Source organism: Camelus dromedarius, chromosome 4 (genome assembly GCF_036321535.1).
Source record: "Camelus dromedarius isolate mCamDro1 chromosome 4, mCamDro1.pat, whole genome shotgun sequence".
Classification (NCBI taxonomy): domain Eukaryota; kingdom Metazoa; phylum Chordata; class Mammalia; order Artiodactyla; family Camelidae; genus Camelus; species Camelus dromedarius.
The window spans coordinates 25,312,501-25,338,974 of NC_087439.1; the positions used below are offsets into that span (position 1 = coordinate 25,312,501).

General features: G+C 38.5%; 1 protein-coding gene across 7 annotated transcripts in view; it reads right to left on the reverse strand.

Moving 5' to 3' along the window:
• ZEB2 (zinc finger E-box binding homeobox 2) overlaps positions 1–26,474 on the reverse strand; it is a 128,927-nt gene that overhangs the window by 3,988 nt on the left and 98,465 nt on the right. For all 7 annotated transcript variants that reach the window (XM_064484751.1, XM_064484752.1, XM_064484749.1 and 4 more), the window contains 6 exons: positions 14,144–14,332; positions 13,235–13,449; positions 10,487–10,595; positions 7,593–9,562; positions 6,028–6,208; positions 1–267 (listed from right to left, as the gene is read on the reverse strand). The exon at positions 1–267 is cut by the window's left edge. In XM_064484751.1, coding sequence (XP_064340821.1) covers positions 1–267; positions 6,028–6,208; positions 7,593–9,562; positions 10,487–10,595; positions 13,235–13,449; positions 14,144–14,332 — 2,931 coding nt within the window. The remainder of the gene's footprint in view (positions 268–6,027; positions 6,209–7,592; positions 9,563–10,486; positions 10,596–13,234; positions 13,450–14,143; positions 14,333–26,474) is intronic.

Here is a 26,474-nt window from a genome sequence, read left to right on the forward strand (position 1 = left end):
AAGCCCGGTTCATCAGCAGCTCGGTGGGTTCCAAGTGCCCTTTCTCGCGCGCCTCGCGCTCGGCCGCTTCCCGCTCCTCCGCCTCCCGCTTGCAGTAGGAATACCTGTGATTCATGTGCTGCGAGTAGGAGCCCGAGTGTGAGAAGCGCTTGCCACATTTATCACACTGATAGGGCTTCTCGCCTGAGTGAAGCCTCGAGTGCTCGATAAGGTGGTGCTTGTGTTTAAACGCTTTCTTACAAATCTGACACTGATGTGGTCTTTTTCCTGGGAGAGAGAACAAGATTACAGGGTGATTAGTGTCTGCGCGGGAAGGCTCGATCCAAGAATTCTGTCAGTGTCCAGACTGAGGCAGCAGGCTGAGTAGGGCTGAAAGGTCAACACACCTCAGTCTCATCCAGGGAGAGTGAGGGAGATGCATTTTCATCTCCTAATTTGGCACACTAATGCTTGCTTCTTGCTTGGTGCAATACACTTAATAAAGAAGAAACTCCGAAGCTACCAAAGGAAAAAAAATCTCAGAAAGGAAGCTTTTAATTGCTAAATGCCTCATTAAAAACTTTAAAAAATGTCCTATTGAACACGAAAGTTCTAGTGACTTAGCACGTAGTTCTTGGGTAATTTCTTTTCTGTACATTTTAAAAGCAAGGACTTGTGTAAAAGCAATAAAGATGGCCTCATTGTTAGCACTGCCACTTACACCCTCTGCTTGTTACATCATAAGTGGTTGCTTTGGAAATGGGCATTAGAGCTCCAATGGGAGCAAATTTCCAAGACAGGCAGGAGCAGGAATGGAGGAAAGATGATGTTAAGAATGTCTTATCAGCCATATGCTTCTAAGAATAAAAATTAGAGAAGAAATCATTTGAAAACACAAAGTAGAAAGACGGATGTCTTGGAGGCTGAACTAACCCCAAGCAGTGTTTTCCCGCTAAAGTTTTCCGTGAGATGTCAGCCACTTGTTGAGTGCTAAAATACTCTTCAGCTAGAGAATGCTGTATTTCCTTTGGCATTCCAGGCAGTTTCTAACCAGTGTTTGGAACTTGAAACTGGTGCCAAGCCTAAACACATCTGGTTGATTCCAGGCCACAAATAGCACTGGAATGCCTTCAACACCTTCCATAGCTGCCATACTTAAAAGTTTATTTCCAAAATAGAACTGACAAAAAAAAAAAACCAAAAAAAAAAAAAAAAACAACTTATCAGACTGATGCTCCAGGATTAAAGTCAGAAGTGTGTCGTGGAGGGGGAGGGCAGTGTGTATTATCATAACAGACAGGAAGCTACATACTTATATTTCCTCATATAAACTTGCATCTCAGCAAATTAAAAACCAGCATGAGTAGATTCAACTCCATTTTCATTTGCTAAGTGACATGTTATAAGATTAGGAATACATTCTACACACTTCAGGTATATGGTTATATGGCAACATATAATCTCAATTAGTAATCAAATCTCTTTAATAGTGTTATTGAATGTTTCTGGGGAATGTTACTACTTAGAAAATGCTGTAGGCTGCTATATGTCATTTCATTAATGGTCTTTATCTTAGTGTAATATCTGATATCAATTAAGGGATAAGATGTGGCAAGGCACAATATTAAGAGTACGAAGAAGTTATTTACCTGTAAGAGGGAAACTGGAAAGGTATTTGCTGTTGGCCACTCATTGTACTGGAAATATAGAAGATTCTAGTAACCTGCTTATTGGCAGCCAATAGTCTGAAGAAGAAAAGTGTAATTCAAACCACTCAAAAACTACTCCTTAACTTTTGGAAAAGATGTTTTGATGAGGTACACTGGATAACAGAGAAGAGAATTTCAGTAGAGTGCCAAGAGTTTGGAAAGACAGCGTGTTTTTCCATTTGCCAAGACCACTGGGTGGGAAGGTAATTTAACAGGAAGCAGAAATGCATTTGGGAAAAAGAAGTTTTGCCTTCCAGAAACCCTCAAGTCACTATATACGAATTTGGTCTCTCTTGTGTGCACTTGGACCGTTAAAAAAATGCTATTAGGAGCAAGGATGAGATGTTTCTTACAGGGGCAATTCATTCCCAGGGGCAGGATGGTACAGAGTCTGATTGCCTGGGTTCAAATCCATCTTTTATGACCAGCTATGCAGTCTCAGGCATGTTAATCTCTCGGAGGATCAGGGTCTTAGTCAGTAAAAGGGAAATCATTTGGGGACCTAACTTGCAGACTGAGCGTAAGGAGTAAAGGGACAACATAGGTAAAGTGTTTGGTACAAGGATTGCACGTAGTAAGGGCTCAATGAATGTTAGCTATTTTTATTTGTACCCACTAATACATGTGCAGTAATTTCCCAAGTTGTAAGCAAGATGCATGATCAGGAGCAGAGTACATGGATGAAATGAGGCTGAATGGAGAGAAGAAAAGCTGCAGATGAGAACTGTCTTGGTCCTGCAGTTGCTACAGCGTACATGAGCAGCTCTGTCCTGCAACCTCCCTGAGGTATGAGAGTCTCCGCAGCTCAAGAGCACAAGAATGCAGTTAGGTCACCACACGGACCAGCTGTGCGAATAAGTCTGAATGAACATCACAGCTGATGTGGGTCCCTCTTTTCCAAAGGAACAAAACACAGAGCAGTGTGTCCTGACAGAATGAGCACTCCTGAGGACAAGTTCAACGCCTGTCAGAAAGGCTTCGGGGATGCCCACGGAACTGCAGTATATTCGATGGTTCCAGGCAATTGATTTTCTGGGACTTCCCTTGATGATAAATAATATGCTCAAAATTGAAATATATTAATTCTACACTATGAAATGACAATCCAAAAGAATAAAATGTTGAGCTATTATGTCATGCAAAGGACAGAATTTGGAAGCAGTGGGTGGGGAGTTCTGACCTATACCTTGCACTAAATATTCTACTAATCTCCAGGCATTTCACTGGCAAGCATTTAATAAATTCAATTTAAATAGCAACTGACTTGGCCATTTATCTCTTTTTAACTTGTTTGATTGTTTACCTGATTCAAATCAAGATATCTTGGAATTAAGTTTCCACATGAACAAGATTCAGACAGAAAACATCCAAACTGATATGAAATGAGTCAAAACTTTTTCAGGGTAAGTTTTTTTTTTTCCTCTAATATCAAGGTTCATGATTACCTGACAGCTAGAATGAAAACTGAAGCTCATAAACAGGTTTCTGATATGAAAAATATTATCACACAACTGAGAAACAAAATTGGCTGGTAATTTATTTAAACCTTTGACTTCACTCAACAGTAGAAACATTTGGATTACTTTTCTGAATAAAGTGGGTTTAAAAGCACCTATCATGCAATGTCTCAATAGCGAAAGTACTTAATAAATGTCAGATTTAAATTTCAGTGGAATATAAGTGAGTTCTTTACAGTGCCTAACAGAGTTTCAGATTTTGTATTTCACAGTCCTTGTTTGTGACAATTAATCCTATTGAAATCAACATTTATGTAGTGTTTCCTTCCTCTGCCCTAGTCCCAGTTTCCAGGAAATGCAAGCAAGCCATGAGCTGCTGGGAAGGAGAATTAAGCATTCCATCCTTGGTGTCTGCCTAGGAAATAAATTAAACAGGTCGAGGTAAAAGAGCAGAGGGTCTCAAAAATAAGATCCTCATAATTTCCTTCTTAATTTAAACGATTCTATACATTAAATTATAAACAGATGTAAAAACACACTTTATCAATGACACGTTAGTAATCAACAGTTAATCAAATAACCATTCAACTTCATTTCCCAACCTTGGAATCAATCAACCCAAAGATTGTTCTCACTTATAATTTTCATATTAATACATTCTCAAAGTATTACTAGTGCTTAATACAAACAAACAAAAGACATGTGGGGCCCAATTAGGAAAGGAAAATGAACTAAATTTCCACATGTATCATAGTGATAGAAAATTCATGAAGAACTTCACTTTGATGGAACCAAATACACTGACAGTAGTAATGTCATGAGATGTTTGGTCAAGAAACCAAAAAGTTAACACACTGGAAAGCTGACAAGCTGGGAAGCCAAAAGGAGGATAATTAATCACACGTTTAGAGAAACCATTGGATGGTTAGCATCTTGTTGCTAGGCAATGTTAGTAGGCAACCGATCTTCTCACATTTTAAAGGACCAGAATATTTTACCTTTGTTTTTTAAAATACAGTGTCTTTTTCAAATTGATTATGCATATTTTTATTTGTCAACTTTGGAGCCTCTCAACTATCTATACACCTATAAAGTTTATGGACTATCTAGTTTATGAGAAATAAAGATATTGACTAGAAGTAAACAGGTATGACAGCCCTCACTAAGATAAAAGTTTGACACTCACCATGTAGTAAGTGATAGAGTTTGTATATGGTCATATAATAAAACCAATCAGAGAGGGACAGATGCCTTCAGTGATGTGCCTATTGTAGCTGAATAATGAAATACAAAATATATTTGAGGTTGATTAAGATATTAAAGTAAGTTTAGGTATGAAAATATCTTTATAATACTTAAATAAGACTTGGCACTAAAGAAAGTATCTATTGATAGCTATGATAAAAGACAAACGTAGGAAAATTGTGATGTTTCAAACACTGACTTATATCACACAAGTATAAAAACTACTGGGATCTGCTATTCAAATAAGGTTGACTTTAAAGTCTCATTAGTTGAACTTTTGAAATAATAACAATTAGTATAAGACAATTGAAGAGAAAGAAAACTGGGTTGGTTGGAGTAAGAGCGCTGTTATTTTTCAACCATGTCCTCTTCACAAATGCCCGCAACACTTAGTGTTGCAGAACTCGCTCAACTTCCCCCCACCCCTTCAGGCTGACCGCGGTCACTTATGCCCAGCGAGGAGTAAGGGAAGATGGTCGTACAACTACTTCCCAAGGATAGTTTTCAGCCACTACAAAGGGCGCCACGTAGTCAGTCAGTCAAAAGGTGACAGGAAGTATTCACATTTCCTTATCTTTTTTCTTTTACTTTTCTGCCTCTTCATCACTTTTCCCCCAAAGGCATTAATATTAGGCTAATTTTTTTCCTCCACGTTAAAAAGCTTGATACCGGACATCCTGGTTTCAAATGAGAATTTTCCTCTAACTCCCCCCCCATCCCCCCCCCCCCCCCCATTGGCATTTTGACCGTGATCCTGCACTCCTCCCTCTCCCACCGAGGGCCGAGGGCCGGACAGCGAACCAGGTTTCTAGTTAGGAACAGGGATGAAGCAGGGTTACTCTGTGGTTAAGGAGGCGGGAGCGCGGGAGCGCGGGCGCGGCCCCACCGCGGAGCGGACATCGGATTCTGGACTGTGTTTCACTTCACGGCTTTGCTCCCTTCTTTTGAAAAAATTAACCCACTCTCTGTCTCCTTACAGGGGAGTATTAGGCTGCTGTCTTTTTCAGCCCTGTGCAATTCTTCCTAATGAGGAATGCATAAATTGAAAAGAAACTAACTCAATTTAGAAAGCTGCATATTAGTCTTCCAAATATCAGTCATTTCAGTAGCTCATTTGGCCTGTTACTTTACTTACGTCTTTTCTTTCACAACACTAGCACTTTTTGTTTATTCAAAATATGGCCAATTTATACAAATTAAACAGAATCACCCTCAAATCATGGCTTACTTGATGCTTCAATGATGAAACTAATACGGCACTGACTGAATTTTTTTATCATTAAAATTTTTCCATCTATAGGTTCATCCCAGCTTAAGTATTTGAAGACCTTTCCAGTAGCTGGCTTGTGCCACTCCATTTCCCTGCCCTGGCCATTTAAATACACCTCTGACATGACTTGTGAATTCACTTTACAGACGAACTTGAAAAATACAAGACAAGCACTCTCATAAACACATGAATGATCCAATAAACAGGCAACAAAAAAGTCCTACCGAGCTAGGCAAAAGCATTATTTCTTCCTTGTTGAAGGTATCAGCATATGCTGCATCTTATGTTGCACAAGTGTTCTCATTAAATATTATGAAATGTACAGCAGGCCAGGAAGCTCTAACTAGCTAGTCAAAGTCACTCATACCTGTGTGTTCGTATTTATGTCGCAGAAGGGAACTGCTTTTCTGGAATGTCTTGTCACATAAGTCACATGCATACATGCCACTCTCTGTCTTCTTGATCTTCTTTCGAGACAGACAGGAGTCGGAGTCTGTCATGTCATCTAGGCCTGACATGTAGTCTTGTGCTCCATCAAGCAATTCTCCCTGTGATATAATCACACAGTTCAACACAGTCTCTTTATGTTTACACCAAACAACTTCGCGTTGCCTGACATTTGGAGACCCTCAGAAGGGCTTGCTATGAAACGATCTAGTTTTTTAAAACTACTACTTTCCATGGACAATACGTGAGGTTTCATGTTTCAACGAAAGTATAAACCTTCTCTGCCCTCAGTGGTAGAACTAACTGTTTTTCAAGGATAGAACATGGTCAACTCTGAAGCTGAGAAAGACATAAATTTCTCTAAAACTCTTACTTCTCCTTCTATCAGGAAATACCTGTGAGTGAGAATTTAACACCAGATTCTGTGTATTTTCCAGTGTGCTTGACTTTAGAAATGATCTGCAGCTGTAGAAACCCCGTTTTAATTGAATTTTATATTTAGGTACAAAATGTTATTATTATGCAATCTATTTAAATGTATGTCTACCAACTAAAGGCCTCAAGCTATATTTTTATATTTAATTTTCTAATTTGAAATAGGGAATATTAATAATACTTTTTATCAATGTTCTATCTATGTTAAAACAGCCTTCAGCATTGAGCAATAATGAATGTGGATCAGTAAATTATTAAATTTCTTGATATTTATTTTGTCTTGATCCAAAGGAGTGCAAACTTGCATGATAACATACATTTCCATTTGCTAGCCCACAGTTCAGTTTTCTTAGACTACGTTTGCACTAATTAATATTAGGGAAGATTAAATAGGCTTAAATACATTTACAAAGAGGGCAGATGTACTGTAAATTGGAATACTGGAACAGCTGTCACAGAGGGGCACTGCTACTTATGTTCCTATTTTGCAAACAGGGAATACACTCCATGATGTTAAAACATACCTGCTACTGTATTTGAAAACCCATAAATTACTTACGAGTTTGAAAACTACAAAGGAATTCCCATGGAATGCACAAAATATTTTAAAAATACTCTTCCAAATAAACTAGTCTCTGTAAAACCAAGTATGTATCAAATTTATAGCTGCATTATTGCAAATTGTGAGCATCTGTAAAAGTATGTGACTGTTATGAACGTTAACTTTCAGCATCTATGTTAGTCTTACCAAATATCCCTATCAATGTATTATCCTAAAACCAGATGGGCCAATCTAAAGAAATCTCCAAAGTAAATATTAAGTCCTTTATCTTTTTTAAGGCAAATGTGCTTACATAATACAATATTCCCGTTTTCCCCGCTTTATTTGTCTAGGTTACTTAGTTTTAGATTCAAGCGAAAACACACTCTTCTATTTCTCCTGAGAATATAGCACTAGTTTTTTCACTAAGATTTTTTTTCCCCCTCCATGCACATACATGCTATGATAGTCATCTCCTCTCTTCAGGGCAGAAAGGTGTGTCTCATTACCTGAAATCCTTGTTTCCGCTGGTACTTTCTCCTTTGCTGCATATCAGCAAAAGTAGCTGCTCCAGTTGGGTAAGTATAGGCCATATGTGGTAGGAAGCTCATCTGATCCAGTCCTGGGTATGGTCGGAGCCCAGGGATACTAGTCTGGACTGGTGGCATGAAAGTGGCGGGAGGAAATGCGCTTTGTGGAGGAAGAGCTGTGTATAAAGGTTTGGCACTGAATGGGTTCATGCCGAACACTGGGTTAGTGCTTTTGTTGTCCAGATTATTTGAATTTGAAAACTCCTTCTTAATAAAAGTCAAGTTCAGAGGCTCATCTGAATTTTCAGATGATGAAGAAACACTGTTATGGTCTAAATTTATGCTGCCTACTTTTGTTTTGTTCTTTGTGGCTATAATACTTTTGGGTTCTTTCATTTGTTTTGGTAATGACAAGTCCAAAGGCTCAGCCTGGAGCTCCTCGGAAGAGAAGCTGTTTGGAGTGTAAGAACTACTGTGGGAGTTTTTAGAAGATGTGGAGGAAAGATTTAAGGGAGAAGGAGTGTTACTCCTAGAGTGGTCCAATTTTTCAACTGGTTTAATATTGGCGAAATGGGAAGGTTTGGTTAGCCTGAGAGGAGGATCACAATTCGTAACACTGTTGTGGAGTTCCGCTATTGACGGCGATGTTATTGAGTCCATGGGTTTCACGGGAGACCTGGGTAACAAAGAGTCTTTTGTGGGAGGGTTACTGTTGGGAGCTAACGGCTTGGAGTTCCTTTCCAGTGATGGTGACCTGGAATTTGAATACTGGTAGACTTTTCGTTGCTCAAACCATTCCTTCACAAATTCCTGAGGAAGGCCCACAGCAATGGAAATTTTCAGCAGTTCATCAGAGTTGGGCTCCATGTTCATAGCATAGTATGCTTTAAGTACAGACATGTGGTCCTTGTATGGGTTGATGGGGCTTGTCATTCCTTTCTCAGAAAGTACAGATGACAAGAGGAGGGCTTTATTATCAACAAAAACTCCGGCTTTGTTGGGGACTATGTTTTCATGAGGTTGCAGGACTGCCTTGATCTCTTCATTCATCTTACAAAGGTAACGTTCATGCTGATGCAAAGGAATGGGGCCAGGAAAACTTTCTTTGCAGAACTGGCATGAGAAGGGAGTGGATATGTTGTGGTTCTCCATCATTTTGTCATCGGTGACCAGATCTATTAAAGTACGCAGCTTCTCTTTCTTTATGTTACTGATCTGTCTCCTCGAGTCAGTGGTCAAGCTCTGGAGGCAAGCTTTGGCTTCATTGACTTTTTCAAGCGTGTAGTCAATAATACTTTTAGTGGCACCGTTATGACTCACTACTGGAAGACCCACAGGTGGAATATTAGGAGAAGCAACTCCTTGTTCCTCGGGTTGAGAGCATGGATCCTTCATGTGATAACCTTTCAACTTTGAAATGTCTTCGGCCTTGCAGTCCATTTTTTGCCTGGAAACTGTGTTGTCCACAATCTGTAGAACCTTTTGTACCTCGCTTAAATTGCTATTCATGGTGGGAAATCCGAGCAAGGGGGCTTCCATCCCTACACCTAAGTGCTGCATTGGACTCTGAGCAGATGAATGGACTCCTAAAGGGCTGGTGGCTCCAAGTGCACCATTCATGAAGGGACTAGTGCCACTAAACCCGTGTGTGGCCATGAGAACTTTATAGTCATTGAAGTCTAGTGGTTCTGTTTTAATTTTAAGCAAGCCTGTTTGTTCAGACATACTCAGTGGTTTTCCATTCTCCAATTTGTTTCTTAACTGGGTAATGGCGGAATTAGTCGGAGAAGAAGAAACAGAGTTAGGGGAGGAGCCCGTCTTGATATTATTTCTCATCCGGCCATTTACAGAGATTAAACCAATGCATTTCTTGCTGCTGATGTGTGAACTGTAGGAACCAGAATGGGAGAAACGTTTCTTGCAGTTGGGGCACTCGTATGGTTTTTCACCTAAAATGACAATTAAAATTAACATTACATGTCTTTGATTGGGTAACAATTGCAATTGCCGACCAAGGCAAGACTCTGTGAAACCAAATGAAAGCAACACAATGGGCCACCTCTACATTCTAGGTGCTTAGGTTAGAATTATGCAGCCGTAACTGTTTCTGGGCTCTATCTCCCCTGGAAGGACGTAATTCAAGATGTTAGCAGTGGAAGGTGAGGGATATCTGTGCCTTTTTCAGCCAAGATCCCAAATCTCGCCTTGCCATCAGCAGCTTCCTATTTAAAGAGTGTCAGATTAATGCGTGGTCAATAGTACAATAAAGATGCCACAGTATTTAAAGGGAAGTGTAGCCATGGCTTTAATCAACTCTGTGAAGATTCCATTGATTCTACCAATCCAACTAGTCCTTTGAATAGCATCCAATTTAGTAATAAAATGCTTGGCAGAGCTATCAAAATAGTTATAAAGGAGAAAGCTCAGTGATAGGATGTTGTTCTGTAATATACAGCTCTCAGGAATCAAGGAACACTTATCAAAAAAATTAGTTTTAATCCAAAATTCTTCACCTTTGCTCTTTCAGGGCTGGGGATCAAAAATGAATATTCTTAAGAATTTGCCAGCTGAGTTTCTTCAGGTCAAAACCATTTAATCTGTCGAAGAGTTTTTAAAAGGCCCAAAGGCAGCCTCTAGATTTTATGACAAATCAAAGCACGCGCAATTGCTATGGAGTAAATATAAGCACGGTAGCAGTGACAGTGGTGGTACCATATGTCTCATGAAGACAGTGGGCACACCAAGCTTATGAAAAAAAACAATGGGTAGTTTCAAAGAACTACAAACACGGTTGTGTGCATTTTACACAATTTTTAAAAATGCCCCTAATGAAACAAAATGCAAGTGTGAACACCAGCCCCTCTGCTACTCACCGCTGTGAATTCGCAGGTGTTCTTTCAGGTGGTGTTTATATTTGAAGGCCTTGCCACACTCTGTGCATTTGAACTTGCGATTACCTGCTCCTTGGGTCAGCATTTGGTGCTATAAAAGGAGAAAGACTGACATCAGTTTCGTGCAGGAGGAACAAAGGAAATTTGTTACAAATATTTTTAAAAGGCCTCTGTTTTCAGACAGGCCAAAAGGTTTGAGTGCATGTTTATTTATTTGCCCAGTCTTTCAGAGTTGCAATAAAAGTGATAATGTTGGCAATAAAATTGGAACAAATAAAAAAAAAAGTGCTTTCACATGCGCATCCAGCACTTGCTTTAGAATTATCTCTGTCTTCTCTTTTCCAAAATGTTTCATTGAGCCGTTGGAGATGAGAAAGCATAATTGCAAAGATGTTTGTGGTTCCCTGTGTTTACTGCAAATTCTAAAATCTGAAGATTCCTGGTTGGAATGCAACTATTTTGTCAAGGAAAAAAATAAATATTATCCCCCAAATCCTCAATAGTCTTCTCAAAAACACTCCCCACAAAATAACTCATTTTACCAAATTTTCTGTATTAAGGTAAAAGTATATCTTCTAGTGAAGCAATACGAACTTTAAAGAAGGAAAAACACACACACACACACGTAAATAGGAAAATCCTTGACAACAAATATTTCACTACGTGATAAGCATGTTTAAATGCCCCATTCACTGTGCTAGGAGCAAATATAAACCCTGCTTTTCCTGAGGTGCTGCATACAAGATTTGATTCACTATCAAATGTAAGAGACAACATCTTGGGTTAGAGCTGCTTGAGCAGTTTTATCACAGGCCAGTAGGGAAGACTTCACCGACTTGTCATTTTCCTTTTTAGTAGTGTGCTCAGGAGTAGGAACGAAAAAGAAAAAAAAAAGTTTGCTGAAAAGACAAGTTAAAAGCAGCAAAGATATAATCAAACACAGCTGACCTTTTTGAACAAGGGGAAAAAAAGCACTGTGACTTAGAATTCTGAAAAAAAAAAAAAGAAAGAAAGAAAGAAAGAAATACAGTCATCCACTCTGGCTGCTCAAGGTAGGAGGCCAGCCTTTTTCAAGCAGCAATGACACAAAAGCCTTTTGCAAAAAGACAGCACAGAAACGGTACGACAACTGCTAGGGTGTGCTGAATCTTCCCACATTCCTAGTGAGACAGATGGTGTTACATGGGACACAGGGAGGTTTGTTCAAACAGCAGCAACCTTCAAAGATCAAGCAGAGCCCAGCCCGCCGAGCGCCATTGAGGGACCAGCGCTCATATGTTGCTGAGTTGCATAAACAAACAGCAACAGCTGCTTTGTCTCCCCCCACGGCCCTCAGAGGACTACTATAAACTTTAGTTGTGCCACTGTTAATATGATACAATCATTTTAATTTACTAATTGTAAATGCCATGAGCAAATGAGGGGACTTTTCAACACCAAAGCTACCATTCATAATGCGCCAACACAATCACACTTCTGCATGTGAAATTTAAAGCAGTTACGCTAGATAAATATCTAGGCACTTTTTTTTTCCTAGAGTTTTTGTGCATACAAGCAAGGGGAGATAAACTGTTACGTAAGTGTAACTATGCAAGCATAGTTTTTATAACTGAACTTGGAAAAACACTCAGGTGACAAGTTCAATCAGATATAAATGAAATGATTTACAGGAGCTGTTTTCTTAAAATAATAAAATTCCATAATCTAGTATCATCATCATTGCTTGATCATGATTGCTTATTCTCATTTTCCTTATTCGAAGAAAATAAAGCCCATAAGAAAGAAATAGAAGAATTTTAGAGAATATCCTGTTTAATAATTTTAAAACCTGATACGGTGTCATGGGTTTCTACAGAGTGATTCCAGATCTGTAGGGTAAGTTACTGGGACTCAAGGCACACCATTTCTGTTACCATCCGAACACATCATAGTATCAATCTGCAGGCAATTCTCCCAGGAGGACAGAAACAGCAAGTTTGCTAAACAATTGAGGGACACTGTAAATCAATCCAATTCAATCATTTTAAGAGTTTAAGAAGCTATGCTTACCTCTTCAGGATAGAGTTTTTATTTTTAACACAAGCAAGGCCACAGAGGCAGAGCAATTTTAACATTTAGCAACAAATAGGCATATCAGGAAGGGATCATTTTTAATGCATATCCAACCTTTTAATATTAACCCAGTTTATTTTATATAGATATACATACACATTATATGCTTTTTTGATTTTCCTTAAAACAATTAGATTTCATAAACTAGTAGCAGCTTGTAAAAATAGTCCAAGTAATTGAAGATGTTATGTGACAGATGAAAAAATGTACACATTTCTTTTTCTATGACTTAGCTCCTATATGAAAAAAAATTCTAAGTAAAACTAGGTGAAAAATGGAATTAAAATTGCTGAGATGTTTAATAATGTATAATTAAAATGCTACAATTTCATTCACTTTTTTTGTGGAACATAAAAATGAAACTAAAGTCAAGTTAAAGTGCAAATAAAATTTCTAAATTAGAAATTAACACACTCATTCGATCGTGAACATAAGACTATTAAATCATATTAGAAGAGACCATCAAAAAATCATTTAGACCTCAATTAAAGCTATTACCATTAAAAGATCTGCATCTTCAAAATGCCATGAAAAATTAATAATGATTGCCAATCAAAGCCATATCGTTTCTCTAAGGGGTTATTATAAGAAAGAAATCACTTAAAACCAACCCCCCACCTGATCTGTCCCTGGCTTGTGCGTCACCATATGCCGCTCGAGCTGGGTGCGGTAGGCGAACGTGTAGCTGCAAAGAGGGCAGGAAAAGTTCTCCTCATTCTTCTCGTGGCGGTACTTGATGTGCTCCTTCAGCGATGTCAAGCGCTTGTAGCCCCGGTCGCAGTAGGGGCAGGTCAGCAGTTGGGCAAAAGCATCTGGAGTTCCAGGTGGCAGGTCTGTAGCCGAGAGACGAGAGGGAGAGAAGCGGGCCAAAAGGTCAGTAAATCAATGGCAGCTAATGGGCTGGCTGCCCGGGCTGGTATGACAGGAATCACCGCAATCTGCTCCCCGGGAGTGCCATCGCCACGCGGCCTCGGCGCGGCCGGCCCGCGCGCCCCGGGCGGACGGGGGCCGAATCGGCTCGCACGGCGCTGGAAAATTAATTAACGACGGGAGCATTCTGGGGGATCCTTAAACAGCTGATAAATGAGCAAACTCTCTTTCGGTGACTGACACTTGGTCGTAAACCTTTAGTCACATATGACTCAGGAATTCACCCAGTGAAGGGGCTTTTCAGGTGTCGGTAGAGAAGACCAAAGGTTAGGGTCAGTACTTCTAAACTTTGGTGGTTTTTTCTCCCCCTCAAAAGTGAAATATTTCAGAAAGATAGGAATCAATTTAGATATTTTTATCTCTTCGAAAGAGGCTCTAATTGTTCTCGTTCTTTATTGGATGTACAGATGACACAAATTTGCTGACAAAAAAATTTCACAATACCCTAAAATTACAGTTCTAATCTTTGCTCATGAAATTCCATGCCTCTGCAGCTGTTCTTCAAATTTTAAGGTAAACACCCAGGCATGTAGTGCATTTGTAATTGTAACAGCTGCAGAGGTCAGCGTAGTGGCTAAAAATGAATTACAGCCTCACCATTTTCTTCCTGCCCATTGGCCTCTGGCGTGCCAAGGCGAGACAGCTCCTCGGGGGCTTCTGGGTAAATAATGGCTGTGTCGCTGCGCTGAAGGTACTCTTCGATGCTGACTGCATGGCCATCGCGTTCCTCCAGTTTTCTTTTGGCAAAGTATTCCTCAAAGTCTGATGTGCAATTTGCATTCTTAACTGAAATGGTAAAAAAGGAGAAGAAAATGTCTTTTCAGGGCCTTCTACCTAGAAGCCCGAGTCTGCTTACATCACTGTTAGTTAAGACATGTTGACTTGCAAAAAGATCACGATTCCTAGCTTATGTGGAGGAAATGTTGGAGATGACCAGTTATTGACGGAATGTTTATTGTTACCATATATGCAAAAAGGAGAGGACACTTTAAGTTAAATAGGCATATTTTATTTTCTTCTTCCTGGAATACTAGTCCGTATAATTCACAAAGAATGAAAGAAATGTTTAAATGTTTTTCAGGGAAAATTAAAGAAAAAAAAAAAAAACACGGAACTATATTCTAAGCTCCATAAACATGAGAGATAATATGAGCTCAAAGCTATTTTAATAGTCTATATAAAACTTCTTTTTCCTTTAAGAAAGGTATATTTACTTTTTTAGTCCACTAAACTCAACATTCCTAACCACGTATACATCCTGTTGCTAAATATAGGCTTTTAACCCTCCACTCTCCAAACATCACAGACCACCAGGACTACACAGTCCAAGAGAGGTGCGAAAGGACGCATATTCCTAGAGAGATGATAGTGGAACTTGGCTCAAAATTGGCGGAATGTGGGAGTTCATCTTTCTTAAAATTTCAACGTTTAGCCCAGTATTTAAAGCTGCTGAAAATAAAGGTAAGCTCCCACTGATAGAAATAAAAAGTAACAGACGGGAGTTAAGAAACTGGCTACACTGCTGTGTGATTTTGATATGATTTGTAGCTTTTGTAGTTCTGACACTCTTCTTGGGACATGAATAATAGTTGTAAGTCAATTTAAGCAACACATGGCACAGGACTATACATTTGAAGCCACTAGATATGTTTCTAAAATACGTTGTGGCTTAAATATCCAAAGTTAAAATTTTGATGCATAAGACAGTGTTGGGAGAGTGGCCACTGCTACATTATTCTCTACCATTAGTAAGTGAAAAAAGGTCCTTTGCTAGTACAATTAATGGCGGAGCCCTACCTTCACAGTTTTTGAGAACAGTTAACCTCGATTCCACTATATTCTTCATCTCACCTTCTCTCATAAAAGATATCATAGTACTTGCCATTCTAACTCTCCCTGGCAATTTGTGACAGGGTGCTGTTCTAGCGAGCCAGTCCATTGTTATTTATATTTTTGACTTTCACTGTTAGGAACTTGTGGATTATAGATGAGAAGAATAGAAAGTGGAACCTTCCACTAATCAACAAGTATTTACTGGATGCTTGGTAGGTGATAAGCATCATGTCTTGTTTTGAGAAGCAAGAGAGAGATCCAGCCTCATTCTTCTGGAAGCCATGAGAGCGATTAATACAACTGATATTGCCTCAAAGACAGATATAACATTACAAACTGAAACAAGTGTAATGAAAGAAAGCTGTACGGTGGTATCATGGAAATAACGAGGCGGGGAGAGGGGAACTGACAAGGACCCAATGCAATCTGGAAGGTCAGGAAAGCCTTCATTGAGAAGCATGATGCTAACTAACTTTAGAAGCTGGGGTAGAGCATTGGTGACTGGAAAGACAATGGAGCATTTGAGAATCTAAAAGGAGAGTGCTGGCTTGCAGAGACTGGGTCCAAGATGAACCTCTTTTGAAAAACTTGACTGATTTGACCAGGGGCTGACTTCTTTTTCAGCCCCCTGGCAGCAGAAAGTATGGTAATAGCAACTTTCTAAATCCAGACCTACTTGAACATTGTCAAATGTTTAAGACACGATTTATTTCAGTTTTTCAAGAACATTGTCCCACTTGAAAATCCTTAGTGTAATCTAGTAAACATAGATGGATGTACATTTAACATCATCCTAATTTTATCTTGATATTTCAGCAAGTATTTGAATTATCTGGCTATCTTTGCATGAATTTTCATTTGCATATGAATGTTTCCATCAGAAATGTAATCAAATGCAAATTCAATTGGATTTGCATTAATAGCCTTTCGGCTTAAAAGGAAGGAAAATTCTGATTTTTCTGGATAGGCAAACTGAACAACATCTAGATACACTACTGGTGTTTGGAGAGGCAATTCACTTGTTAGATCAAATTTGGCCATACTAGATTTCTATGTCAAGTGTGATGGGGACAAAAGACATCAAATCATGTGCTCTCTTTGAGGATCATCTTTGATCATCTTTGCATCCTGAGCATCGAATGTATTGCTTAGAAATTAGTAGGTACTCAAGAGTCATTTGTAGAATGAATGTGGAATAAATTACATCCTTAACACTCATCTTAGTACAGAAGTCTTCCAGTAAAAGGAAACATAAGATAGAATACCTAAAGTTGAACTAGGAACTTTGACCTAGTATTCAAGCAATTGTAGAACAATTATGTGCTAAACTGTGTAGTGGTGATCATAAATGCTTGCAGGAGTTTGGAAGCTCAGATGAGCATTCAAAAAGGGTTTCATGAAGAAAACAGTACTCAATCATTTAAATCTATTTGCTTTATCAGGATTTTTCTTCATGTGGTATAGCTATGTTATTAGTAACATATCTCAATATCTAGAGTCACTTAAGTGGGCTAGAGTCTAGCCTTTTATGAACTAGGTATAACCACCATGGATATAGTGTGTTTTTCCCTGGTGTTGCCATAGATACTAGTAATGTATGGTTTTTCTGCCCAGCACCACAACATTCTCCTCTGCATGGGATGGCTCCCCATTGTCCCTATTGCCAAACCTTATGGTACCCCAGGCAGCTGCCAGGTTGTTGCATGATCCTCCTCCCCTAGCTACAGTGGATTAATCTGCACCTGCAGCAAAGCAATCTTAGCCTCCGTTCTCCTGGTCAAACCATTGATTGATTCATTGGAAGTCAATGAATCTAACTGAGTTCAGTCAACTCCTTCCCTGTGATTTTAGGACTTGGTTCCAAAGAGAGCATCAGGGCAGATTTATTTTTTCCAAGTGGCTGCAGCTATACGATGTAGTATGAAGTAATGGATAAATCCTACGTAGAATAAGAAGATTTATGAGGAGAGAGAATGAAGCAGACATACAGAGAAAAGGCAGAGACAAGATGGCAAGTCCTGACGTTACATTTCTAGCTATACTTCCTGAGGCCAAGCAGCACTTGTGTCCTGCCAGTGAGCAGAAAATCTCCCTTTTCTACTTTAGGCTATGCTCTATTTCAATCTCCTAGACTCCAAGTCACCTTAATTATTACAATACTAGAACAAATGATGGAATTAAATTTTGGTTACTGTCAAAATTGTTGCGAAGGATAAAGTTTTGATTCTATTTGGAAGTTTGCATTTTTGGTTTTTATAAAGATTTTATAATACTGGATATTGGACACAAGGATGAGGTAGAATATTTGCTAGAAAGTTACAGAATTCCCAACTGCATTTTTCTAGTGTAAAATCAACCTCATTTTCTTTTTTCCTGTAATCCTCTTCACTCCTTGGAAGAATTGCCAAAACACACTGACGAAGGATATTTGCATGGTATTTGTGATCAAACCATAGCAAAAATTCACAAGAAACCTCAAGTAATTTCTTCCCATACCTTCTCCAGAGATTTTGCATTTAGTCCTAAAATTTACGCTAATGTCTTGCAAATATCTCAACCTTCCCTAAGGTCAGGTAAACTTTTCTCTATCCAAAAAAAAGAACTTCATTAATTAAAAATGTTTCCTCATAGTCAAGTGTACTTTAATATTGTTAGGGTAAATTTCTAGGGCCTATTAAATCAGAAAAGCCTCAAATTTCTTGTAAATACGTTGGTCACTCTTACTAATGTCGCTAATTAATAATAGTTTGATAAATGCCTTATGTCTACCTTAGATATTGATATTTTTGGAATAATTTTGGAAATATCATTATCTCTCCAAAAATATCAATCAGTATCTAAGGTGGACATAAGCATCTGCCTTATCTCTCCAAGGGTCATTAATCTATCCAAAATGTCAGTGCAGACTGATTTTTGAAGTTATTGCCTAAAAAACAAGCAATGTTAATATCTCTAAATAAAAGAGATACATTGGTCTTCAAATCAGTCAAACTCGCTGCCCCCCCCATAATTGAGTTGTTTTAGGATATTTCTCAAGATTCCTAACACTTTTACAAGCAGTTAAATTGTGATGATATCTAAATACTTATTCCTTCTCTTCTGTTTCCTTCTCTTTACTTTAATCCCCTCACCATTTATTTTCTTTATTTGTAACAAGCATATGTTCACGTAGGAAGACAGGTGCTCTATTATCACTGGTCTGGTACCCAGCATGTTTTAAATTTTCATTAAAAATTGAAGAAATATATTTGAATATTATGCTAAGCCATTTTCATAAACATCAAAATGAATAAATAATTCTTTTGGAAAAGAAAGTATTTTGGAGGGTCTAGAAGCACTGAAGGAAGTCTATGTAAAGAATTGAGTAGAATCGTCCATCCATCCCCACCCCTTTGTCTAATCATTGGGTATTAAGTGCCTACTTGTACCACAGAGGTGTGCTTGGGATGAGGACACAATGATGCTGATTAAGAATTGTTTTCCTACCTCTGTGAGTCTCATATTTAGGGACGTGTACATAAATGCTGTGATTCTGCAATATACAGACATGTCAATACATTAGTGTATAACAGGGAAATATATATATATACACACTTCCTCAGTATAATGTAGACATTATGCATTTATCATATAATCTGCTTTTACTCACTTCACATGTCAAGGCAAAAGGACTTGAAAGCTACATAACTATATTCATTCTCTTTTTGAAAAATAGTCTCTTTTTAAACAACATTTTAGATGATAGGAAAACATAGAAAATTATTTTTCATCTAGTCATTCGTATTGAAATTTCTTGTTTAAAGAAAGCCCACATCCAGCATTTGTTGAGGTAGAGAAATTCTCATGGCTACTTTGTTTAAAGTTGACTAATTAATGTAATATCAGCATTTCATCATTAAAAATGCATGTGTGCCTTTCTGCGGAAGGCTTCCGAAATACATATTGGCACCCAGTATCTAAATCAACCATGAGGGAAGATGATCTTGCTCTCACTACACAGCAGAGCCTCCGACGGCTGCAGAGGTGTGTGGAAGTCCAGGGGAGGGCCCATCAACAGGGCCCGTCAGCAGGGCCTGTCTTCTCTCCTCAGGAAGCAGCACAGTGTCTGGGCTGGTCTCCACGCCTGCTCTGACATGACTTTCCCCTGGGAACACGTGTTCAGATGCCAGTGAGAGCTCCCCCTGTGTGGGAGCTTCAGGAAAGAAAGTTGCAGAAGAAACAGGGGACCAGGAGTGCGCGGTGCTCTGCGGGAGCAAACATCTCCCTCAACAGCTGGAAGCAACCCAGTCAGGGACAGAGGCGAATTTTAAAATGAGATTTTTTTTTTATTAGGGAATTGTGAATATCAAGATTTAGAGACCAGTAACCCTTAGGCAGTTTTGATTGCTATGTGTTGGTACAAAGAAAATTCCCAAGTTAGATGACATGTATTTATCTTTCATATAACTGTGAAATCTAAAATTTTGGAATTGGTATATTTTCAAAAAGACTTAGATTGTATTAATACATTTTAGAGGGGTCTGTGAAGTAAGGTGTTTCTACCCAGTAATTCAGTGCTTTTTCATATGCTTTTTGTAGAGACATATGACACTTAAGGATGCTCTAGGATGGGGATTTTCAAAATGTGGTCCCCAGGCCAGCAGCATTGTTATTACCAGGGAGCTTTTTCAAAATGCAAATTCTTGGGGGTCCACCCTAGACAGAATCAGCAATCTGTGTTTGTTAAGCCCTTAAGTGGATTCTGATGAACGCCCAGTTGACGAATCACTACTCTAGGAATTCAATTCTCGGCCTCCCCTGGCTAAATAATTCAGTCGTGTAGTTTTGGGGAACAGCACAGGATTACTCCCATGTCAGGGAGCCTTCCTGATAATCTCAGCCCACATTCATACCCTCTTTCTACAGAAGATCATCTGCGTATCCCAACTGGTGAATTTATCTCATCACATTATAATCTTTTGTTTACACCCCTTGAGCTGATAGAGGCATGGAGGGGCTTACTCAGCTTTGTATCACCAGTGCCCAGGACAGTGCCTGGAGCACAGCTGATGCTCAATAACTGAATGGTTAGACTGGGTTCAAAGTTATTAGACTGCTCATTGTGACTCATCTACTTATGTTTTTAAAATCTCAATATCTTCTGTAAAATGAGCCTGTAAATGCTTTCTGGGGAATCCTCGAAGTTTCAGAATTCCATAATTTCAATTAATTCTTTGCCCTAATCAATTTACTTTTTATTCACTGGCTAGGCCTAGAGAGTTTTATCTGTATTCTTTTCAATTAAAAACTCAAAGCAACTCAGCTTTTTCATGAAGGACCCACATACACAGATTAAGAAAAAAATATTTTGGAAGTGACTGGAAACCACAGGCAACATCACAAGGAAAACAGTGCTTATTAAATGTTTGCTGAATGAATGAAGGAGACGCTCAAGGAAGCCTGGGCAATCAGTTATTTCTTGTGGGAACTCTTGCTGTGAAGTGGAGATAGCTGCTCCTAATCGCAAACAAAGCTCATGAAACCACAGCATTCATTAGCCAGGAAGTGACAGGCTCTTCTCCGTGAACACTGATTATAGTCTGAAAATGACCCTCCTGTCTAACCTGCCACATGCTTCTTCTGTTTTTCTCTCCTCAGAATCCATCTCTCTCTCTCTCTCTCTCCTTTCTTTTAAAAAACTCATATGAAATTAACTAAAAAAAGGTAAAATGACCATTTGCATGACAGCTCTAACTGGATGATGAAAGTCCAACATATAAAAATGAAACTAATATTATACCCAAGAAGAAAATGACATGGTTTATAACAGTAGGACTCTCTCCCTGTTAAGTATTTAGATACTAATTGAATTATCTGATAAACTGATCTTGCACAATGGATTAACACTGTACACCCAACTCAACTCACTGAGAAATACCTTATGATAAAACTTGTGTGGCTTCTGTCACCCACAGAAGGAAGCTAGCTAATTTGACAGTTTTAATTTAAACTCCATATAAGAGCAATAAGAGGAATTGGAAGTTATTAAACCAAGAAGATAATAAAGGAACAAAACCTTTCTTACTCTTTCTCCATTTTCTTCTATGCTCACGATAGGACACGCAGAATTTGCGCTTAAAGAGGCTTCACGGATTTTTAGCCTGTCCACCTTATCACTCCTGTTACCAGTCTGTGGGAGTTGTACCTTGCACCATGGTATTTCTGGCTCAAACAGGATTTTCCATCTAGGTCTAATCTCTACCTGGGATTCAACTGCTCTAGATATACCTTGGGAGGACCCTGTACGCCTGTACAGAATTGGTGTTTCTATGTGGTACTTTAGGCGGTGAATCCCTTATCTCACGCCCTCCTGTCCTGGCTTACACTGAGATTACCTTAGCTCGTTTTGTGAGTTACAAGCAGGACTGGCTACATGATTTGCAGGTCCCAGTGCAAAATTGCAGTAGGAGAGCATCAAACCAAAGGGGAGGCCTTTCTAAGCACAGGGCCTGGTGGTTCTCCAAGTTGCACACCCAGGACCCTGGTCTTCGTGTAATATCTTGAGGCAGGATCCCTGAGAACCTCCGCCTCCCACACCAACTAGCACAGCCCAAGCTTTTTGGTTTCTTTGTTCAGACTTCCCAGTAAAATCTCTTTAGCAGAAAGGGTAGGGTGGGTAGAGTCCGAAACTTCTAGTCTAATTTCATTTAACAGATGATACAACCTGGGCACATGGTGAAGTTAATGATTCATACAAAGTTAGCACAAATAATTTCTGGAAAGGCTGGATGGAGAATTCAGAAATCCTGACTCTTAACCCACTACTCGTTCCACTATATCATAATGAGTCAACAGGAAAGAGAGAATGAGAAGAGAGAGACAACCCCATCTTTTTAGTTTTTCATCATGCCCGACTGATTGAATACAATTTGAACAGGTCCTAGATGCTGAAAAGATTACTGACATTATAAGTAGTTCTAAACAGCAACATTACAACACCAAAAAATCAGTAGGGGGAAAGGCAATGTAAATGACAACTTCAATATAAACAAAATATTAAATTTTAAACTTGTTTGCTTTATTTTTCTTTTCACATCCTTGCTCTTCTGAGTCCCATGCATTTGTTTTATTTTTTGACTGAGTGATCCACATCTAAGTCTACTGGGGTAAAATGAAAAAAACATCACAAAAGTTCTTCAAATGCTCCACTCAAATGCTTATTTAAATTTTCCATTTAATATGTATAAGCACATTTGACTGTCCTTTATGATTGGATTACTGCCTTCTGTTAATTCTTATTCTGTGGTTGGCTTTATTCCTTAGATAACTATGTAAGTTTAAAAGGCTAAAGCCCTAAACTGTTCTCAGAAACAATGAACAGTACATATATGTAATTTAAAGAAGAAAAAAAAATGTTTTTAATTTGAAAAAAAGAAAAAATTTCCATGTAGTATTTATGGATTGGATTTTCCTAATTTCGATAATTCTTATATATAATCACTTTGCTAACAGCACTCAATGCAAAGTAACTTTATGAAGCATCTTGCAAAAAAGGATTTTTATTATCTAGTATGGTTTTAGTACAAAAAAAAAATTGTCCTAAGCTTAACTTCGAACTAGAGACCAAGAAGAAACTTCCTTCACGGTCCATTTTGCTTCCCATTTCACATATTACTTGTTTATTCCCCCACATGCTTAATGATGCCCTCCTACATGTGCTCCACTTCTTCAGAGTAAATGAAACTGTGTCATCCCTTGATAATATTCCATCCCTCACAGAGCTTTCCCGCAGAGCCATTCCTGTCTTCATCTGTCTTAACGCACAGAGCAACAACCAGATGGGTCAACATACTCCTTAATTCATGCTACCATTTCAAACCAGAGTGCTTATTTTATTAATTTGCTCATCATCTATTTGTTCATTCATTTATTCTTTAATTCAACAAGCAACCTGTTTATCAACCATCGAGGCTGTATAAACACTGCACCTACCGAGAGGACATACGCAGAAGAGCAAACTTAACCTCTACCCTCAAAAAGCCTCCAATCTGGAACTGCAATTTTTTGAAACTGAAGTCATCCATTTTCACCATCGTGTCTTAGGACACAACCTATTCAGCTCAAGTAAAATGATACTTGTCCTGTGAATATGTTTACCCCAGGCTGCCATTACTGTCATCCTGAGAAATGTCATTACTCCAAAGATAGTCGACGCAAGATCCTGGCTATACAGTGCTCTGATCGTCTCCAGTCCAACAATATAGATGGCCCGGCCACCCCTTGGTACTGGCTAACCCTGGGACAACTGCATCTCTTTGACTGGAACTTGGAACTTAAACTCTCTCATTTCAACTTGGTGCCCTACCCCATCATTCAGTTCCTCAGCCCCAAAACAGGTACTTCACTGTGTCAATCAGGTCCTGACAAGTCCCCCAGTCTATTTCACCCATTCTGATTTCCCTTGCCTCGTTGACCTTGAAGCTCGAAACCACTTCCATCCCTGTCCCTTGTTCTTGTATTATTCTTGCCTTGCCAATCTAAAATCCAACCCAGTTTCTATGTTCCTAGAGTATCAAAAATGCCTAAAGGAACTTAAATAATTGTATAGACTTGTTTCCACCTATGGTATCAAAATAGGATATTCTTTCATGATGATAACTGAATTGCCATACCTGCGCTAAAGCAACTACTCTGAATGTCCAGTCCTGAAGATTCCAACCCTTGTCCCATTCCCGTACCGTCCACTGATGATTTCTTTTCCTTCTTACTTTGAAGAGTGCAAGTTATATGATGTGAATTCCATCAACGACCTGAAATTCAACCAAAATCTCTCTACAATCATTCTCCCTTTTCCTTCTGATCTTACTGATAAAAAGGATGAGTCTCTGCCCACAGCCGGGGCTACCATTGAAAGCTCTTCCCTCACAGCTCTTCTGGCAACCTACCCTATCTTTCACCTGGTCTCCTTCCACATTTTCAGCCTTTTTCTCTGTCTCCCTCTTTGGCACAGATGGTATGTTTAACTTTGTCCTGGAGAAAAACTCCCCTGAAATTTGCAGTCTCTTAAGTCTTCTCCCTATTTTTATGTCTCTAATATTTGACCCTAAACTCTGTCAGAGACCCTCTGTAATACTGAAAACTTCTCACTTGAACTTACATAGCTTACTGTATTTCAAATAGAACGTCTCTTAATCCATGTATTATTATAATCATTAATAATAATAACAATAGCGAGTAGCAACTGAACAGGTATTATGTCTAACATTGTGCTAAACATTTCACACACATTTCTTATTCATCCACCATTGTGTTATTTACCCAGTTGAATGTAAGTCATGCATGACAGTGAGCATTCATAGTATCTTTCATGCTGCCTAACAAAATGCCTTGCACTTAGTAGGGTCTCCCTGATTGACAATTGATCTGAACGGCTAATGAGACCATAATTATTTATTTGTAAAATTTGCTTCATGTCATTAGGATTTTTGCTTTTCCTAATGGCATTATAAGATTTTTCATTCCTCAAGGACAGGAACTATATCTTCTATTTCCTTTGTTTCTTTCTTAATCCTCAGTTCAAATTCTGCACACAGCAAATACTCTAAAAAGAAGGAATGGAGGTATTTTAGGTTGTTAACAAGTGACAAATATTTAGTCGATTCTTATCCAGGACTGAAAGGAAAAAAAAAAAAGACATGAGTTCCGATGCTAGTCAGTGATCAAGTGAAGGAAAAATCTTTGACAGCTTTCAACATCCTTACACACAAACATTGTCAATACTACTAAATCCTCTTCTACATTTAAAAAAGGATGCCAGATAAAGATGAAGTGAGATAGAAAACTTGCTATTCCTTCTTAATCTTCCTATTTTAACTTCAAATGGGACCTCAGAGCAGTGAAAAGAAATTTGTCTTACAACATGTCTGGGTCGTTTTCCAAGACATCAAAGGAATTTAATTGGCCAAGGCTCTCAAAATCAACTGGTTAGTTCTTCTATTACAAAGTTTTAAAATATCATATTTTTGTATTCTAGAAAAGTTAATGAGGAACAGTGTGAAGGGAGGAAAGACTTCAGAATGCATTTATTTCTTAATGAATAAAAATGGTTTAAGGCTTATTTGCAGATGCGAACAAACCAGAAAAATAATCAAGAAAGGGTGAGTATCTAGGATAAGTTAGGCATTGTACTTGGTACTTTAAAAATGATATACCATTTAATCGCCACAATGAGACTTTGTACACAGGGAATCATTATATCCACTTTACTGATGTAGAAATGAAGGCTTATTATAGCCTCAAGTTCATGTAACCAGTAATTGGTAGAGGCAAAATTCAAATGTAGTTAATCTGACTCTAGAATCTGGAGCCTCCCCAAATAACTTTTGCCTTTTATGTATAAAAGTATTTAAATATCATTCTTAAAATATTGGAAGCATGTTTAATGACTATAGTTAAGGGCCACATAGTTAGTTCGTGGACAATAATTTTCTTGTGTTATGTAAGATTCAGAACCGAGACCTAAATTGGCCTTGCCCGGTTCCTAGATGTAAGGTGCTTTCCTTTTCCCAGCAAAGGAAGCAAAGATGCAAGCGGTTATTAATAGCCCTTTATAACTAGAGTGCTAGATTGTCTGAGCAAATATAACTTTCACACATTCAAAGAGGAAAACATCAGGGGCCTATTTGGGTCTTGCTCTGCACGTGGAGCCACATTAATGCTAATGATCATCATGCACCTAAGACAGAGCCTTGTTACTACCAGCATGCGGGCAAACTTATGTGTGTAATGCTCCCAAGTTTTTCCATTTCTCTAATCTTCTTAGAAAATAGTTTTTTTTTTTTTCACACACTCTTAAAAATTCTACATAATGATTTCATTCTGAATTTGAGTAATACCTGGAAGATGTAAGGTTTTTTGTAAAAAGGTGTTCTGCGTGTGTTAAAGCATACAGTGTTTTTTCATTTTTAAAACATCAGAACCCATGTAGAAACATTAAATGCAATGCGGAAAGTTATTAAGATAAATCAGGGTTGGCAATGCTTTATGTTGTTGTAAATCAACTTTTGCTGTGCTGCTAATCTAACTTTGCTATTAAAAAAATAAAGTAGTGATTCTC